This window comes from Lacerta agilis, chromosome 15, assembly GCF_009819535.1.
Source record: "Lacerta agilis isolate rLacAgi1 chromosome 15, rLacAgi1.pri, whole genome shotgun sequence".
NCBI lineage: Eukaryota > Metazoa > Chordata > Lepidosauria > Squamata > Lacertidae > Lacerta > Lacerta agilis.
In genome coordinates, this window is record NC_046326.1 from 38,849,616 (window position 1) to 38,865,498 (window position 15,883).

A 15,883-nucleotide genomic window follows, 5' to 3' on the forward strand; every position below is an offset into this window, starting at 1 on the left:
CTGCAGTTCAATTAGGAAGCACGAATTAAGGATAGTTGGCAATGTTTTTTTACCAGCCAAACAAATATGCATTGCATGCATGCGGGGTATATATGGGAAAGTGCATGGAAATAGGGGAATTACTCTCGAAACTACATATATCAATAATAGCAGAAATGCATCTCTTAGGCGGAACACTCACAACAACTTCATGCAGACGTGTTGTTGATTTTCAATGCACTCTGAATGGGGTAATCTGAAAAAAATGAGAAGACTGAGAGGAACTGGATTTTACAGATTCAGTCATTCTCACCTGGACTTACAGAAAGAACTTTAGCTCAGCAGTAGAGCATCCGTTCTGCATGCAGAAGGTCCCAGGTACAATCCCCATGCATTTCTGGATAGGTCGGGGAGGGGGAGAGACTCCCTCCCTGAAACCCTGGAGAGATGCTGCCAGCCAGTGTAGACAATACTGTTGGCCTGACTTTATCTTTCCAAAGCAAGTTCCTTGTTGTTTTTTAAAACCTCTTTTTCGATATTAGTTGGTTAATCAAGGCATTTATTTATTCATCCTTTCTGCATAAAATTTTTAAGCCTGCTTTATCTGCTGGCGGATCTAGTTGTGCTTTTAATTACATACAGAATCACTGCAACTCAAAGTGCATTTAAGCAGCCTTTAGTATCTAGGCAGGAGATTTTCCTGGATGGGGCAGAAGGGAAGTGGTACAACGTCATTTAGACCAAAGGTGGGTGGGGCGGCGGAGAACCCAAGCTAGACCCATCATGTTTCTAGTCTTGTCTGTTCAGCTTGATGCAAGCTTTCTTTCCCAGAGCCCAACAGGAGGCGGAGCCAGAGCCAATGATAGGTGAGGTCAGAGCCAATCACAGGCAGAGACAATTAATTCTTTAAAAAAATTAAAAAAATATTGAATTTTTTCGACATACTATACAATAAAAGCCAAATTGAGCTGAATGAAAATAGAAAAGAAAGGAGAGAACAAGACAAACACATGAAAGCTTATACCAAGAACAAACTTATTTGGTCTCTAAGGTGCTACTGGACAATTTTTTAAATATATTTCGACTGCGTCAGACCAACACAGCTACCTACCTGAATCTAGAAACATGAAAAATAGAAAGGAAGACAGACAGAAAACAAAAAGAACAAGTTGAAAAAAGAAAGGAAGAAAAGTGGGGAACCCTCTATTGGAGGCACATCTTAACCCTTGCCACCCACAAACGTTGGTGAACCCTCCCAGCTCTCAACTGGGAGTGTCTCTTTTTTTCTCCCAGCCTCCCACCCTGGGAGATCTTCCCTGCCCCTCACACGGGGTCCTCCATCCTCCATCCATCACCTTCCTGTGTGTATCCTCATTAACACACAGTAGAGGACACCAAGAAACAAATCAAAACACGAGTATAGGTCGAATTAGCAGAAGAAGACAAAAGCTAGAAATCATTAAAAATAAAAAGAGAGCTAGGAGAGAGAAATAAGGGCTTCCGATTCTCTACCTGCCATTTATGCATATATAAAAATCATTCAAATTATTCAAAATGTTCACTCCAGGAACAGCTGTGTTCATCTGTTCCAGAGGCAACTACGGTAATTCTAGTTTCCTCAGAATCCTTCTCCCTGCTGGCTTCTACAAGGACAACACAAAGGAGGAGGGAGGTGACAGGCAGGACATCCTCCTGGAATGGTTATAAGGAATGAGGGAGGCAGGGTAAGACTGGTGGAAGACAGAATGAGCTTTGGGGGTGGGGGGCAGAGCCCCATTCGCTGCTTTGGACTAGTCTGTACTGTAAGCCTGTGCTTGTTCACCAGTTGCATAGCCCCTTTTATTTGTTATCCAGAGCAGCATAGGAAGGAAGGAAGGAAGGAAGGAAGGAAGGAAGGAAGGAAGGAAGATACAATTCCCTGCCCCAAAGAGCTTGCAAATTAAAAGTTGACCGCAGTAGAGAAATAAGGCTGGACATGCCAAACATGCGGCAAACTCTGCGTGGGCAATATAAAAACAACAGAACATTAAACATAATAAGCAATGAACAGAAGTACAAAAAAACAGCACAGTATATCCAAGACAGACTTAATATTAAGTTGGAAAAGTTCTTAAGACAATTAGGACTTCCATGTTGCAATATGAAGAGGGAGTCCTGTGTGTCTGTATTTGCTGTCCCTAAGATAAAATCTCAGCAAACTGTGTAGAACTTTTCAGGGCCCTCCAAGCCCTTGGCGATAGGTAAAACAGAAATTGACTGATTTGTCCATCTTAATAATAATAATAATAATAATAATAATAATAATAATAATAATAATTTATATGCCACCCATCTGACTGGGTTTCCCCAGCCACTCTGGGTGGCTCCCAACAGAACACTAAAAACAGAATAAAACTTCAAACATTAAAAACTTCCCTGAACAGGGCTGCCTTCAGATGTCTTCTAAAAATCAGTTGTTTACTTCCTTGACCTCTGGTGGGAGGGCTTTCCACAGGGCGGGCGCCACTACCGAGAAGGCCCTCTTCCTGATTCCCTGTAACCTCACTTCTCGTAGTGAGGGAACCACCAGAAGGCCCTCCTTGCAGCTGGACCTCAGTGTCCGGGCTGAGCGACGGGGGTGGAGGCGCTCCTTCAGGTATACTGGGCCAAGGCTGTTTAGGGCTTTAGAGGTCAGCACCAACACTTTGAATTGTGCTTGGAAATGTACTGGGAGCCAATGTAGGTCTTTCAAGACCAGTGTTATGTGGTCTCGGCGGCTGCTGCCAGTCACCAGTCTAGCTGCCACATTCTGGATTAGTTGTAGTTTCTGGGTGACCTTCAAAGGTAGCCCCACGTAGAGCGCATTACAGTAATCCAAGCAGGAGATAACCAGAGCTTGCACCACTCTGGCGAGACAGTCCGTGGGCAGGTAGGGTCTTAGCCTGCATACCAGATAGAGCTGGTAGACCGCTGCCCTGGACACAGAATTGACCTGAGCCTCCATGGACAGCTGTGAGTCCAAAATGGAAGGGTATGAATTTTAACAACAAGAGGGCAATAGATAACATGCTAAGATGTGAGCATGCCTATGTGGAGCCAAATCTGTTTGCTGTATTTTAACACGATTCCTTTGCTTGTTCAACTCTGTAACCAGTAGTTTTGCTGAGCTGTGAAATTCCATAACCTCCTTTTTGTCTTTCCTTGTTCCCAGGGAATCCCGGTGCCTACTTTTGGTGGACTCTTCCCTTACCCATACACTTACATGGCGGCTGCAGCTGCCGCAGCATCTGCCATGCCAGTGACCAGTGCCGCCACTGCCAGCTCGTTATCCCGGAACCCCTTTCTGAGCAGCGCCCGTCCTCGCCTGCGTTTCAGCCCCTACCAGATCCCGGTCACCATCCCACCAAGCACCAACCTCCTAACCACTGGCCTGCCTACCAGCTTGAATGCCAGCTCCGAAGGTTCAAAGCCCGGAAGCAGCAGGGAATCCAGTCCGCTCTCGGATCTACCCGTTCACAAACCCAGCAGCCAACGGGCCTCGTTGTCCCCTAAAGGCTCCTTAAAGGATTCCATCAATGAGCTCCAGAACATCCAGAGACTGGTCAGTGGTCTAGACACCCAGAGGGAAGTCTCTCCCGGAAGGGAATCCCCCAAGTGACTTAACCCTTAGGAGAGGCAGCCCCTCCAAAAGGGATCAGGAGATGCTGGGGAAAAAGGTGTGTACAGCACAGTATAAATATTTATTTTAAGAAAAGGAGGAGGGGGGATTTAAGATAAGGGAGAGTGAGGATGAGGATGAGGGAGCCCAGGTGTGATGCACTACAGAGGCACCCAGATGGAACAGGGGAGGAAGGAGGGACACTACATCATTTGAGCATCACCCGTTGGTAAGAAGTATGGGAGAATTTTGGTGCTGACTTGGGTTCTGGAGGTCAGTCCCCACAGCCACATCTGCCCCTAAATGCACACTTGTCTCCTGGTTCTGGCTGTTGCAGCAGGATATATAGAGAGAGCTATGGTCATGGAAGGATATGATTCAGGCCACCTACTCCTATAGCTTTTTTTTAATAAATAAAAAAATCAGCACTGTTGGAAAAGGCATTTTGCTACTTTCTACCTATAAGGATGGAATTTCTGAAATGCGGACATTGTTTTCAAGCAGGAACAATGGGGGGATTTCCTTTCCTCTTAAATCTACAAACTCTGGCCGACTGAACACTGGACATTCATTTGGGGCGCAGTGCATAAAGAGGACAGCAGACTTTTGAAAGTTGACATCCAGCTACCCACCTTTCTTGGGAAGCCATCAAAAATCATCCACAGTGATCTTTAGAAACTGGTACAGTCAGTGTGATTGACTTTCTTTCTTTCTTTTTTCTTGAACTCAACCTGTGTACCAGAAAAAAATTAAAAGAAACATAATATTTATGGAATAAATGGTAATTTGTGTAAATAAGCTATACGAATCCCAAAATATGCAAAAATTGGTATTAATTTATTCAGAGTTGTACATTGGAGTGTACATAATTAGAGTTTAACTCGTCACATTTCATTGTTTTGTTTTTTTTCATTTTACGTGAGCATACATATTGTAAATGAAGACCTATTTAGCTCTTTGTGAATGGAAGAAAACATTGGGTTTTCTTTTTGACTTTTGTGTCTAAAAAAAACAAAACGGCTTACCCTGCCTGTTGAAAGACAATCGTGCCATCAGTACTGCTCTGAAGACATGGGGGGGGGGAATTAAATCCTTTTTACAGGGACTCTACAGGGAACAGCGTCCCCTCCCAGTATATAACCATTGAAAATGAAATTTTAATGTTGAATGAATGGGGCAGGGGGAATCTCTTTTGGAGCGTGGGGTATTGAAAAAAATGCAGGAATAAACCTCAGGTTTTTATTTTTCACTCCAGAACAACAAAAAAGGAAAAACACACACAAACCTTTAAAACTATACTAAAATTTAAAATATCACATGGACAGTGTGCTATATATTGTTTTAATTTTTTTTTAAATGACATGATTAGAAAAGTGCTGGTTATTCGGGTATATCTGTTCAATTTTTTTTGATGAGTTCTCTCACATCTTTCAATAAAAAATATTCAAAGAACAAACCCCTCCCCTGAATTTCTCTGCTCTCTCTTTCTCTCTTTATTCTTCACACAGAGAATCTAGACAAAATCTGGACCAGGCAAATGGTCCACCAAGAGAATGTCCCATTTCTCTTGGTGGCTAACCAGGTGCCTTCAGGTATAGGAGGCAAAAGCTAGGCTTGAAGGCCTCAGCACTTTCCCATCATTGTCTGCCTGGGCAATTGGCACTCATTGATATACCGGTACTTCCTCTGAAACTGGAGGTTCCACACAGCCATCACAACTAGTAGCCATCAATAGGCTTATCCTCGATGAAAGAGTTGGAAGCCCTTGGGACTCCAACTCCCATCAGCCCCAGGAAGTGCAGCCCATGGGCAGGGGAATTATAGGAGTTGTAGTCCTGCAGCGGCTGCTGGGCAACAGGTTCCCCAGAGAGACATTGGCTTAAAAAAAAGTGGAGGCAGGGGGGTTAGACCATTGGCCAACCACATCTCATGATCACACCATCCACAAATTAAATCTGCCTTTTGTGGAGAAAGCCTTTCTTTCGCCTTCACTTTGTACGATATAGAATTATTTTATTTGGTATAAAAAAAATTCATCCTGGGATGTTCTATAATTCAATTTATAACCTCCAGACCTGCAGCAAAAAAAACCCTCCGTACATTAAAGGCATCGCAAGCCAGTATATGTCTCCTTGGAAGACAGTCCTAAAATGGCAGAGTGGAATATTTCTAAAATGGTGCTCCCTACCATTGGGCCTCCCTGTCTTCTGCCCCACCAGACTCATTGGGCACCAACAACCACGGACAACTGCCCATCAAATTTTATTGGATGACCCCTGAATGCCAGTATTATGAGCGAGGAAGGAGAAAGGTGGCTCTCCCCGGTCTATTTAGTCAAGCATTCTGCTCTCACGGCACAATTTCAGTGCCCCCTGTGATTGGGGTCAGCCTGAGGCATTTTCCTGCCTGAGGCAAAAGTCAAGATGGCACCCCACCTAATTCCATGTGCAGAAGCCAGATGGGCTGACTGTTTGAATCTTAACACCGGCAGAAGAACACCACCTTCCACCCCATCTGGGTACAGGAGAAGCTGTGTGTGTGTGGCACACGCAACGCTGCCCTCCAACAATTCACAGCCGCTCCTTGCCCCTCAGGATTTGCTGTCCAATGACAGGGCCAGCCCTGCCATCAACCAGATCCACATCTAAAGCATCCTCTGCCCATGGAGCTGCTAGGCCTGAGGTAGGCTACTTTCTATCCCGGAAAGTCTCATCAAAGCTCAAGGGCACATCTGAAGCAGGCAAGGACACCCTTTGAGTGGTGAGTATGGCTAGGGGGAGTCCCAAGGGCCAGAGGTGGGCTGCTTTTGGCCCCCAGGCCCTGATGATTCCCACCCATGGGCTAGGCTTTCCCGTCTTCAGGATCGGTGCTAGGGTTTCTTGCGCCCTAGGCAGACCACTTTCTGGTGCCCCCCACCACCTGTCCCCTGCCAAAGCCTGCTTTAGCGATAGGTGGGGGTGATGGAGAGGCAAGCAGTAGTTTCTCCGCTGTAGAGGAGAAGCTGCTGCTCGCCCACCCCGCCCCCGCCAAAGCCTGCTTTAGTGGGAGCCGGGGGGTGGTGTAGGGGGCAAGCAGCACCTCTCTGCTACAGCAGAGAAGCTGCTGCTAGCCCCTCCGCCCAAGCCTGGCCAGCGCCCCCTCCATTTTGGCGCCCTAGGCAATTGCCTAGTTCACCTTAATGGACGCGCCCGTCTTTCCTCTCTGGGCCATCTAATATGATTGAGATTGTGGATGTTGTCGCCCGTAATATTCCAGTCCCTTTGTTCCGGGGCAGGGCTGCCAACGTGGCACCCCCATTGGCTTCAGCCAGCATGGTTAGGAATGGTGGGAGTCCAAAACATATGGAAGGCCCTGCCTTGGCTACCCCTGCTCCAGGGTGCCTTGTTAGTTAGGGTTGCTGCTACGAACTCTTCTCTCGGGATATAACATTTGCTGAGGCCACTCTGAACAACCCACAGTTACAGTTCCCAAAGAATCCTGGGAAATGTGGTTTGTTAAGGGTGTTTGGAAAGTGTAGCTCTGTGAGGGTTCCCAGGATTCCTTGGGGCGAGTCATGTGCATCAGGTGTGGTTTAGCTATAGCATGTGGCCTTGCCCTCTGTGAAGAGGAGAGGGGTTCTCTCAGTCAGCACCCTTGAAAAACCACAATTCCCAGGATTCTATGTTGGAAGCCATGGCTGTTAAAGTGGCATAGCAGTGCTTTAAATGTACGATGCAAATCATTTCTCCTGCAATAGGTTATGATAGGGCATTGTGAGAAATTTTAATGGTATCACCACCCAATCCACTCTCAAACTGTTTTCAGCTATTTTACACACCCCACAGTCCGCCTCAACCACAATTTGCATATTTGGTAGCAAATACGCCGCACATTTAAACACACACACCCTGCCCCACCAAAGAAATTTGGGAACTGTAGTATGCCCCTCCGCCCTCAAAGAGCTACAGTTCCCAGCACCCTTAACAAACATTCCCAGGATTCCTCAGGGGGTAAGTGCTTTAAATGTATGGTGTGTACACAGCTTTTTACTCTGAGTCATTTGGTCTCAATTTGGGCTTCTTCTTTTTTAAATAACTGATGAGAAACCATGATAAATTTTCAAATATAAAGACTTTGCTTCTTTTCTTTCAAAACTAGGAATCTCCCTCCCCCTTTCCCTTACTGTTTCTTTTTCCCTCTTGCTTCAGTCAGGACCATACATAATAATAATAATAATAATAATAATAATAATAATAATAATATGTTTGTTATTATTTTCAATTAGGGAATGTGTAGAAAGTCTGTTATAAATCCCAGCAGGTCTGCATTTCATTTTGATCAGGAAAGATTAAAATGCTTCAATTCACATCGACATCCGCTTCGCATTACAGAGATATAAATGGAAAAGGGGGGGGGGTCATGCAGATTGATTTAAAGCGACAGCAACAGAAATGCTCTCAGGCAAGATGGGGTAAGGCACAGGGTGGGGGAAGGTTGGGGGGGACGACATTGTACCGTTTTGCTGTAATTAAACAAAACAAAACAACAACAACTTGGCTCTCACAATCCATAAAATCTTCTGTTCCTTTTCCTTTTGATTCTGATTGCCAACATAAACTGTTTCCCTTTGAACATGATCTTTCGCCTTAATTATGTTTGCAAAATATGCTTCCCATCCTTGCAGAAAGGAAGCTTTTTATTGGTTTTTTTGGCTTGATGAACTTTCTAGGATTTATCTCTCACAGGCTCCCTGGAACAAGATGTGTACATATTTCCCCAGCCGATGGGAGCTGGGGTTGCGCAGCGACTAAGGCTGCAGTCCTATGTGCCCTTCCTCACCCCCCCCATCCCGGTCAATTCAGAGCATGTGGGGCTTACTTGAGTGTAAACATGCCTAGGACAGAGCTACAGATGTGTGAGTGGTGAGTTAAGAAGTCTCTGGTTCAGATCTTACCATAAACTCACTTTTGACTATAGCTGCAGTCTGTTTCTATCTGCAATATGGGACAGTACTACCCCTCCACTTTATTGTAACGGTTGCTGTAGAGCATCAACACAGAAATGATTAAGGACTTCTCTGCCTGATTAGGCCACAGAGGCAAACATGTAGGGCCTGCAACAAAATGTTGCAGCATGTGGAGTGCTGCTCCATTCCTTTCCATTCCGTGTCCTCTCTGAGGTCATTCCATTCCCATTCCAAGCTCACTGAGCATACTCAATCCATTCTGCTCTAAAGAACAACAAAACTGCTTTCTTGTTGCTGTCACAGGACTTGTTTCTGGGCCTTTTATGGCAGCACAACAGGCTGAGATTTAACAGGCGAAGCTTTTCTGGCTTTACCTAGGGACAGTTTTCGGTTGCTAAAACAAACCATAGCGCTCCCACCAAAGGGAAACTTCCTGAGAAGTTTTAAATCTCAAGCAGCAGGGTTATTCTTTCCATTGCGATGGGCTCCTGAAGATCTGGGGAAAGACTTGGGAGGTAGATAAACCACAGAGAGATCAGCAGAATCAGAAAAGGAATCCAATCTTTGTTTGAAAAGCAGTTCCAAATTTCACGACCGCACAAGGGTAGTTGCCTTACGCACTCTGTTCAATAAACTCTGGAATTAAATATGGTTAATGGAATCCTCCTCTTCTCACACTCCAAGAGGTGTGTGCTCAGTTGCCTTCCAAAATTGCCTGCCCAGCTGGACAAAACTGCCCAGACGCAATTCTTCCTAATGACCCCTAATTCTGTTTTGTCAGTGGTCCCCATGTTGGGTTGTGGGTCTTTGGAAGCCAACACATACTGTCAGAGCTTCACACATATACATATAAGTCAGACATAGCCAAAGATCCAGTCATTTTGAGAATCCCTAATTCCCAGCCCCTCCCACGGGCCAACGCAGACAGGTGGGTGGGACCACTCACCCGCCAATCACCCTGACGTCATAATGACATCAAGCGATCCAGTTCAATAAACAGAGGTTGCTGTAGCTGCCAATTAGCTGATTGGTGATTCCTTTAAAGATGCGTTTTCAGTGCCAATCAGCTGACTGGCTCAGGGAGCACCTGCCACCAAAGAGGCTGATAAGTTTTGGAGGAAGTGGTTTGAATCCAAACTGTTTCCTCTGCAGAGGGGAGATCAACTCTGTTTGGAGTTCCTTGCGCAACCAGTTTCAGCGGAGTTCCCTGTCAGTGCCAATCAGCTGATCCACACTGACAGGGAGCCCCACTTGCAAAGGAACAATAAAGAGGCCAGTGTGTTTTAGGCTTACAAAGCTGCCATAGATGCTCCTAAAATCCACTTTTCTTTTGTTTTTTAGAGGCTATTAAACCTCAAGTGCTCCATCCCAGAAGCAGAATCATTTTTTCCTTACTGTGGGTCTTGCCTCCCCATCTTCCACCCCTGAATGTGACCTTCTCTGCTCCCACCACACCTCCAGTCCCCTACAAAAAAAACCCATCTGAAACGGAAAATTCTATTTTCTTCCTCTTTGCAGTTGAGCCCTCCACAAAGGATAGGAGTTGAACTTTCGCCTCTTCTTGCTCTCTCTCTCTCTCTCTGCTTTAAGTTCAGCTACATCGCTTTATGGTAAAGCAATAAAGGATGACATAAACAACCCCTTTTCTTCACCAATTACCCTTTCCTCATTCTCTGGAAGATTTATTAGTCAAATTGTTTGTCTTGGGAAAGAGGAGAGGAAAAAGCCAGGGGGGCTGGCTCCTTATGAACAGGGCGCCCTCTGCTGACAAAGCCTAATTAGTGTTGTAACGATGGTGACATACAGACCACTGAACATTTCAAGTGCATCATTTTAAAGCACATTCCCACACACCCAAATAATAAACCCCGGGAACTGTAGTTTGTTAAGGGTGCTGGGAATTGTGCCTTTGGGAGAGGGACAACTACAGTTCCCAGGATTCTTAGAAGAAAGTCATTTGCTTTAAATGGATGGTGTGCATGCAGCCTATGAAAGCTTTGTGAGAATCTAGACCAGTCAAGGGGGAAATAAATAAAAACGAACAGTCCTTAACATTTATACAATGCTTTCATGTGTTAAAGCACTTACAATGCGATATCTAGTTGAAATCTGCACAACCTCCCTTGTAAATCAGGAGGGAGGCCACCCAAGTCAAAGGGGCAAAATGCTGTCCCTCAAGCAGTTCTATCTGGCCCTTGGGAAAGTCCCAGGGAGTTCCCCTGGTGCCGCTGCCCCTCCTTCTCCATTGCTTTTGTCTGGCTGGAATGAGCCCTTGAACTCTGGCAATACCTTGTGCTTGGCCTAGATGGAAGATGGAGAGAAATATGGGTTGGAAGCCTCTGGCTTTTCACAGAATCAGAACTGCACAGTTGGAAGGGACCATGAGGGTCATCTAGACCAACCCACAGCAATGCTGGAATCTTTTGCCCAACGTGTGACTTGAACCCAGAGGTTAAAAATTTCATGCTCTATCGAGAGCTATCTGTGGCCCCCATTTTATTTTGGTTGGTTCTTTCTGGGGTGGGAAATTGCATGTTCCTCTGATAACAACCATTCAGTTCTGCCCTCTCCACACCATTGGCATGTGGACCCCAGAAGGTCATCCAGAAGGGAATGTGGCCCTCAGGTTGAATATGGTTCACCATTTGGCGGTGTAAGAATTGGGAGTTCAAGGTTCTCCTTTTAATATGGGCCTACGTATTCCGCACCTCCCGAAACAATGTGCACTTCTCAGCATTTTGTGATCCAATACTGTGGCCGAATACTGTGTGCAAAGATGCATGCGTTGCTGAAAATGACATACAACAGTGAAATGTTGATTAATCCTCCTGAGGAGTTGCTTTAAGAAAGATCACAAATGTGGCAAATGGAACTTAAAAGACTAAATAAGAAATGAAGTGAAATTAATGCTTGCCCATTCCTTGTAAGAATGGAGTGTGCCTTTCGCATGATCTTGATCAATCATAGAACTGTAGAGTCCGGAGGGACCCTAAGGGTCATCCAGCCTGACCCCCTGCAATGAAGTAATGGGAAATGGCAGTGGCTGTTGAGGCTTGGGCAATTCACCTATGCAGTGGGAATCTTGCAGGGCAGAAATGCTGTGCAAGACCGATTCTGGTGAAACCATGTGAACTCAAGCATGCGAGCTGAAGCTTGAAGCGGACGGCGTCTCCCGGCACAGCTTGATCTCAGCTGCTTAACCAAACGGGCGTGTGAGATTTTTCTGCTGCAACAGAGCTGAAGGCACACCTGCCAGCCTGCACAGCACAGGGTGGGGGGACGATGACACAGGGGCTGAATGCTTAACAGATCTCCCAATATCTATCCTTCCTCCCCATATGCTTTGAGGACACACAGAGAGAGAGAAGAAGAAGAAGAGTTTGGATTTGATATCCCGCTTTTCACTACCTGAAGGAGTCTCAAAGCGGCTAACATTCTCCTTTCCCTTCCTCCCCCACAACAAACACTTTGTGAGGTGAGTGGGGCTGAGAGACTTCAGAGAAGTGTGACTAGCCCAAGGTCACCCAGCAGCTGCATATGGAGGAGTGGAGACACGAACCTGGTTCCCCAGATTACGAGTCTACTGCTCTTAACCACTACACCACACTGGCTCTCCACACACACAGCCAAGTTGTCCCTCACTTACTGCCCTCAGAACCCTCCCTGCACTATGATGGTCAAGGTGGCGTTTAGGGAATGTGTAGAAAATTCCAGAAACAGGGCTGTTCTTATGTCAAATCCCCACTCAGTCACGAAGTGTTAATATTAAAAAAAAAGTATAAAACAATCTATGTCTAATACAGAGGTGGATAACTTCAGGCCCTCAGGCCAGAAGACACAGGGGAGCCAGGCAGGCCCAGTGGCCAACTGAGGGACCTACTACGAGTCCCCCGGTAGAGGCAAAGGGGGCCCCTTTGGTATATGGGCCTACAATTTCCCATCAGGCCCATCGGTTTGAGGCTCCTACCCTCTGCAGTAGGAGAAAATAAGCTTGCTCCATCTTCCATGTGACAGACCTTCAAATATCTAAAGATGGCTATCACAGGTAGGGAAGAGGCTATTGCACTCAGGTCAGGCTCTTAAATCCCCACTCAGCCATGAAGCTCATCGGATGACCGTGAGCCGGTCACAAACTCTCAGCCGAATCTACCTCACAGGGTTGTCCCTATTTAGGGAAGCTTTTAATGTTTAATAGACTATTGTATTTTAATATTCTGCTGGAAGCCGCCCAGAGTGGCTGGGGAAACTGAGCCAGATGGGTGGGGTATTATTATTATTATTATTATTATTATTATTATTATTATTATTATTATTTTAGTGCAGGTGGGCAACCATGTTAAATATCAGTCAGGCACCATCTCGGTTGCCTTTTTGGCTCCTCCTGAAGACCTTCCTCTTCCAACACAGCTTTTAAGGAGACATCTTTCTCAGTCTGCCTCTGTATTGGAACAGGTTTTTTTTAATAGATTTTTTCCCCCGTGTGTTTGCTGCCCTGGGCTCCTTTGAGAGGAAGGGCAGGCTATACATTTAATGAATTGATGTGTACCGCCTTGAGCTCCTTGGAGGGAGAGCAAGATGGTTTATATATATATATAACATACAGAGGAAGGGCATTGAATATCCCTGAAGACAATTTGCCTGGGAATTACATAGGCTGGAAAATGATCTAGGCAGATGTTGCAACCAGCTATTGTAAGAGGAAAACATCACCCTATTTTTCTGTCTGATAAACGGGTTTGGTGGATTAAAAAAAAACCAACTTTAAAAATTCAATAAAATAGAAACAAATCTTTAGAAAACAACAACACCCTGTCAAACCTATTTGTCCAAAGGCACAAGCAGAACCAAATATGTAGGTTGTCGGTAAAACAGTTTTGGCTTTCTTAAAAAGGGAGAGTTGTTGTTGCTCTCAAGTCTTGTTCGGGGGTTTCCTGCTGGTCCACCAGCAGGTCTCTTCTGACGTCCTTGCAAATTTGGTTCATCAAACATCTTGCTGATTTTACTGCCCTGTCCCAATGAGCCGGGAATATCCTTCAGCCTCCCAGAAAGGGGTTAATAATTTTCTGAGATTTGGGTGAGAAAGGCTTGGGGGGGCGCAAGGGGGTGGGGAGAGAGATGGACGCCTGGCTTTGCTGGCAGCAGACAGTCCTTTGTCCAGGAGTCAGTGTCTGACGCCTTCTTCCTCAATATGAGGCCCCTCCTGGCTCTTGGACAAAGAGAAAGCGGGTTGATCCATCAGGCGCGGCTCCCAATTAGAAGAGCCCTGCTTGTGTTTGTCTTAACTTATTTTCTCCCCCTCCCCGCCCCCAGTTCGCCCTAGAGCGCCATTGTCCCCTTCTGTTATCTCCCAATTAACAGCAATTGCACACTCAAGGAGAGCCAGCCTTTGTCTGAGGTCATCTATCTGGGGTGGACGGACAATGTCTGTATCTGTGTGTGTCTGCACAGGCCTATCTGTGCACTGATTAATTTTATTGAGAAATATTTTTAAAGCAACCCTGGCTGAGATGTTTTGCTGCTGGGGGCGAAGCAATGGTGCCCCCTCCTTCCTTGCAATTCAAGGCGCGCTGTCCCCAAGCTATTTTAGTACCTGAGGCAGAAAAAATTCCACAAGTCCCTTTCCTCCTGGAGAGCTGCTGCCAGTCAGTGTTGACAATACTGAGCTAGGTGGACTCAGTGGTGTAATCAGGGCAGCTTCCTTTGCTCCTAGTGCAGATTTCATTGCTGTGGGGCCTTTTTTCATGGAAAGGCAAGGAGTAGGGGTAATAAATAAAACTCAGCTTTCAGGGTGGCATCAGAGTTCCCTTGAATTATTTCCAGCCTTTATGATGAGGCTTCCATTTCAGGCTTCGACTATGTGTCTATCACGTTTAGCCTTTCTAGGATGCATAAACATCCTAAGTGTTTTGATGAACTGAATAATTCTGGCTACCATGGTCTCCAAGGGGAGATCAGACTTGATCCCATCCATCGTCCAGTGAAGAAGAAACTGCTCTGATGCTTGCTTTCCTCTTCCCTCCCTAGTCCTTTTTCTCTTGTGTTGTGTCTATCAAGCACCAATATTAATAGTGATAATAATACCTAGTACAGAGTAAGTCCCATTGGACTTACTTATGAGTAAACCTGCTTAGAATTACCTTGTTAGTCTGTGAGGTCCAAGCATTGACTATATTAGTTTTGCAGGACCTGTGTATGTTTTCCTTTTCATCTCCTCCCATTGCTGTCAGCTGTATAATTAAAGCAGTTGCACCAAGCTCTTCACAAGTTATTAATAAGGTCATGGAGGTTAAGACACTTCAAGGTCTCTTTTTGCTGTGCTCTTCTTTTTTAAAAAAGGCACTCATTAGAGGATGAGTGACTGATGGCTGCTTCAAGTGACTGGGAATTGATTTCAGAAGAGCTGACAAAAGGGGGTGCCTTCAAAAGGGGAACCAGACAGAGGGCCTTCTCGGTAGTGGCGCCCGCCCTGTGGAACGCCCTCCCATCAGGGGTCAGAGAGATAAACAACTACCTGTCATTCAGAAAATACCTGAAGGCAGCCCTGTTTAGGGAAGTTTTTAATTTGTGACTTTGCATTGTATTTTAGTATTTGTTGGAGGCTGCCCAGAGTGCCTGGGGAGACCTGGCCAGATGGGCGGGGTATAAATAAATTATTATTATTATTATTATTATTATTATTATTATTATTATTATTATTATTATTATTATCCATCAATAACATTTGTGTCCTTCCTCCAAGAAGCTCAGTGTGGCATGTGTGAGGATTGCCCTACTTTTATCTTCCCAACAGCCCTGGGAGGTAGGCTAGGCAAGGGAGAGCACCAATTGACAATCTTCATGGTTGGATAGGAATTTGAACCCAGTTCACATTTCCCAAAACGATATGCAAACTGAAATGCAGATATCCTTTGAAATTTGCACTACTCTGAATTTTGCAGTGCTGTTTCCTGACCAAATATTTGTGCAAAAATGCATACATTAGGGGAAAGTGCATGAAATGCACATTTTTATGAAAATAACATACAGCTTTCTTTCTTTCTTCAGGTTAAGAACAGTTTCAGGTTAAGAATGGACCTCCAGAACAAATTAAGTACGTAACCAGAGGTACCACTGTATATCAAGTCACTGTGGATTTAGGAGTGTTTTCTGATGGACCAGTACAGCTGCCTTTGTTTTTGCCTTTTATATACACGGTGCCTCACTATTAAGAGACTGCGCTAACCATGGTTGAAAACCCAAAGCATTGCTTGAATTTCCAAATGCACCAGGAAACTGTGGTGTGGAGTTATTCTCCCGCTTTTGCCCTTCCATGTGCTTACAAC

The 15,883-nt window shown here is 45.3% G+C and overlaps 1 protein-coding gene across 2 annotated transcripts in view; it reads left to right on the forward strand.

The window, feature by feature from the left end:
• Window positions 1-4,889, forward strand: part of TBX2 (T-box transcription factor 2) — a 45,952-nt gene extending 41,063 nt beyond the window's left edge. For both annotated transcript variants that reach the window (XM_033171483.1, XM_033171482.1), the window contains one exon: window positions 3,170-4,889. In XM_033171483.1, coding sequence (XP_033027374.1) covers window positions 3,170-3,616 — 447 coding nt within the window. In that variant the 3' untranslated portion in view covers window positions 3,617-4,889. The remainder of the gene's footprint in view (window positions 1-3,169) is intronic.
• The last annotated feature ends 10,994 nt before the right edge of the window (window positions 4,890-15,883 follow it).